General features: G+C 40.2%; 1 protein-coding gene across 1 annotated transcript in view; it reads right to left on the bottom strand.

The window, feature by feature from the left end:
• Nucleotides 1-3968, bottom strand: part of eif2b2 (eukaryotic translation initiation factor 2B, subunit 2 beta) — a 7297-nt gene extending 3329 nt beyond the window's left edge. Inside the window, exons 1-6 of the mRNA XM_014007528.1 lie at nt 3706-3968; nt 3221-3341; nt 2442-2593; nt 2085-2344; nt 1867-2004; nt 1715-1781 (exon numbers count right to left, since the gene is read on the bottom strand). Coding sequence (XP_013862982.1) covers nt 1715-1781; nt 1867-2004; nt 2085-2344; nt 2442-2593; nt 3221-3341; nt 3706-3877 — 910 coding nt within the window. The 5' untranslated portion in view covers nt 3878-3968. The remainder of the gene's footprint in view (nt 1-1714; nt 1782-1866; nt 2005-2084; nt 2345-2441; nt 2594-3220; nt 3342-3705) is intronic.
• Between the last annotated feature and the right edge of the window lie 112 nt (nt 3969-4080).

Here is a 4080-nt window from a genome sequence, read left to right as displayed (position 1 = left end):
GTGTGTGTGTGTGTGTGTGTGTGTGTGTGTGTGTGTCCTTGTTTTTTCTAATTGGTGGGGACAATTTTTCAGGAAAATGCAGCCTCATGGGGACCAGATGCTCCTTTTGGACAAGGACCAAAGCCTGGTCCCCACAACTTCGGAGGCTGATTTTGGGTGTGGGGGTTGGGTTTAGGACCAAGGTGTGAATTGAGTTTAGATTAGTTTTAGGCTCTGGTTAATTTTAGGGTAATTGGTCAGGAAATGAATGGAAGTCAATGGAAAGTCCCCACAAGGATAGAGAGATAGTAGGTGTGCATTTGGTTTTTGTTACATTTTTAGTGGCTATTTCCTGGTATAATTACCAACAGAATTTGTAGACCTTTTGGGGATCAAAGCCCGGTCCTAATACAGTCAAATATCATTTTTTTGTTAGAGGTTTAGTTTTGGGCTAAATTGAGTTTATATTTCGTTCTGTTTTTAGGCCACGCAAATAAATGTACCACCTAATGTCCTAACAGGGACGGAAACCCAAACTTGTGTGCGTTTGTGTGGTTAATGGATTGAATGGGCATTCAAGGTCGTGATCTAATGGGTTTATATTTACCTGCCTGCCTTCAGCTGCTCCTCAGTTAGTCCATTAGAAAACAAGAAAATCACTTTTTCAGAGAAAAACAAAAAACATTTTGATTGACTTGAAGTTCAGATGTTTCACCCCGCCTTCAGAAATACAAACCCATTTCTAAAATCCACACATTAAGTTACTGCTGTTGATCATTGAACATTTGACACCCAATTAGCTAAAACTACAACAGATATTTTTAATTGAAAAAAAATACATTCATTTAACTTTACAAGCCATTTGCAATGTAACAAATGCAAGAACTTCTGTTATGTGTCACATTTTGGGTGTCAGATGCACGTTAGAGATAACTTTGGTAATTTGCAAATACGTGAAATGCAATTTAGCTGAGAACCAGACTCAGACCTTTATTTATGTATTTTAAAACTTTAATTTCTTTGCAAAAAAACCCCAAAATAAACATAAACGGACCAGTAAATCGAGAGCTTTACCTTTAGACTGAACTCTTTCTTCACCACGACTGACCGAAGCAACGCTCTCAAGATTTAACACATTTTCTTACCTACTTTACACCACAGTTCATATCCTTTATGACTAAAGATAATATATTGCACGACAAATACTCGTGATAAAACAACACATCCAAATGTTCAAATGGGCAAGGATGATTTGCATTTAAGTTCCAGTGTTTTTCTCCTCCTGAGTTTTGTCACAATGGGCCTCATGCAAGAACATGTTCGTATTCTTATCCTAAATTTCTCTTACTTTTGTTCGTACRAAGGGTTCGTACGAACATGTCACGTCAGATTCAACAAACTCTTCTATCTTCAGGAAAAGNACTTTAATCTTGTAATATTACGACTTTAATCTTGTAATATTACGACTTTATTCTCATAATATTATGACTTTATTTTTATACGACTTTAATGTCGTAATATTATGACTTTACTCTCGTAATTTAAAATAAAAATAAAAAAATAATTAAAAAAAATCTTGTGTGGCCCTAATACTTTGTCGTACATTTCAATTTGGATTTATATATTTTTTTGTTGTGTATTTATATTGTGTATTTTTTTTGTTTTTGTTTTTAATGTGTATAAAAAAATTTTTGTTTGTTTTTTGTTTTAAATGAAATGAATAAACTAAACTAACCTTCAGTGAAAGGGAGGACTTCATGTGGAGAGACAAACTTATGGAAGGTATCCTCCTCATTTGGAAACTATAAAGAGAAAAAGGGAGTTCAAGTTAAATCCGTTGCGTTTCAAAGAAAGTGCAAAGCTGCCGGACTCGGGTGTTTCTCTGACCTGAGGTGAGAGCTTGAACATGGGAGCACAAACGATGAGAGGTGTCGAGTGATGTTTGGCTGCGAGGGCGAGAGTGTGTGTCCCGTTCACGGCCCTCAACCCTCCGTTGGCTAGAACCGTCTGAGTACCGATGATAACCTGCACAGAAACCACCGCACACGTGAAACGACACGTCCCGATCACGTTCCTGTTCTAGCATCTTCAGCTCGGGCGAATACCTTATTAACTCGCGACATGACCGCGAATATGGCGGCGTCTGTAATCACCGTCGTTTCTATGCCGGCTGTGGAAAGGCCGGTGGCCATCTCGTGTCCCTGGCAGAATGGGGCGCACTCCGCCACGATGACGTGGAACTTGCGTTTGCGCGCCGCGTCTTTCAGGAAGGCCTCCACCGTGCGAGAGCGCCCGATCGTCATGATGACCTCGTTGGAGTGGATGTGCTCCAGCGCCTGGATGGCGATGTATTCGGTGGTTCCCTCTGAAAACCATGAAGGAAATGTGGGGGGGGGGGGGGGGGGGGGGGCACGCTTTAGACTCGAGTAACAAATTTGATTTTGCTTCAACTGCCAACGCACCCAGCTCCGTCAGCAACTCCTTTATCGCCTCGATGACATTGGCTTTGAGGTGAGCAAAATGCTGCCTGAAGGTTTCCTCACCGAGTCCTCCAGAAGTCAGCAGCTTGTGGAGAGACTCCTGCTGGTCCGCCTCTTCACTGCTGCCTCGAGACCTAAAGGTGTAAAAGTTTGCACAAAATAAACATACACGTTGTAGAGGGTGTGTATTCAACCTTTATATTGTCACGGCAGGGGCCTTATTTCACACAGAATCTGGATGTGGGTCTTTCAGAGCTGACTTGTAGCTCTGGAAATGTCTTAATTAAAAGTTTTGATGCCTCTCAGTTACAGAAAATAAGAAACGAGTGGTCCACAATTTATTGCTTTTGATAAAAAAACAGTTAAGAAAACAGTGGCAAGTTTAAAAAAGTTAGAATGATCAGCAATAGTTTTTATTAAAATAAACTCTGCTTGAATAATTTGAGTACAGTTGATTTTCTGTATGTATATTTTTAAAATACAGTTGAAACTATTACAATTTTAGTGGTTTCCCTATTAAGATAATAACATTTGATATCTTTAATCATAAACGTTTCAAAAGTCTGCCTAAAAAAGAAACATTACATTAAACTCAGTAAGGTCCACTCTTAAGATGAACGAAAAGCATTTTATTTTGAAGAGTATATAGTTAATGACCACAGAGTTCAAACTTTAGTTATCGCTATAATAACATAGATCAGTAGTTAAATAATTTATTGCCAATTTTAAATTTATCAGTAAAAAGGAGGTGGCCTCCTCACCTGGCGTATTCCTCTCTGATGATCTTCAGCACCCTTCGGATCATGTTGCCCACAGTGGTCTCTGATGGCTGAGCTGCGGTCATTCTCCTGCCCTCTTTATGGATAATCTCCATCAGATCGCCTGAAACAGAAAACATTAACGTCAAACATGTGCAAAGACATTTTATGGTTTTTCATGCACAAAATCTTTAAACTGTGCGTCACATTTATAATCCTCAAGAATGCATGTTTTGGATGTTTCATCTGATTTTGAACGAATGGGTGATTAACAGGTTTCTGCATGGACACCTGCAGTGGAGGAGGGAACAACTGCTTGTTGAGCTCAAAGTTAGGCTAAAATTAACTAATAATGTGATATTTAGTTCTGGCAGCTGTTAAAACTTTGGTTCAAACTCTTATCCCCGTTTTGACACTTCGGTTCACCGCTTTGCTGCGACATCATAGTTTGCTTTAAGTACAAATAAACAACAACAACATGGAAGCACCTGCGCTGCTCCACCGAGCCTGGGCTGTAATTCTGCGGAGTAACTCCGTCGTTTCTCGGGCAGTCTCAGCCGAACCCCTCAGAGGTCCGGTCCCGCTGCCTCCCCGCTTCAGGTCGGATAGAAAAGCTTCGACCCTCTCCGTCAGATCTGTTTCTTTGTTCGGACCTGGCATTATTAAAATATTAATAACGAAAAAAGGCAAAAGAGAACCAACTAAATTTCTGCTATGAGATATTTTAGCACGGAAGTAGTTCTGAAGTACATCCGGGTCAGAGCAGTAGTGCTGCTCTCTTCTTCTTCTTCTTCTTGTCGGTTTTATGGCGGTTGGCAACAAACTGTTAGTAGCATTACCGCCACTTACTGGTATGGAGTGTG

This window comes from Austrofundulus limnaeus, unplaced genomic scaffold (assembly GCF_001266775.1).
Source record: "Austrofundulus limnaeus strain Quisiro unplaced genomic scaffold, Austrofundulus_limnaeus-1.0 Scaffold42, whole genome shotgun sequence".
NCBI classification, from domain to species: domain Eukaryota; kingdom Metazoa; phylum Chordata; class Actinopteri; order Cyprinodontiformes; family Rivulidae; genus Austrofundulus; species Austrofundulus limnaeus.
Note: the sequence above shows the minus strand (reverse complement) of the source record. Positions and strands in the feature narration are given on the sequence as shown.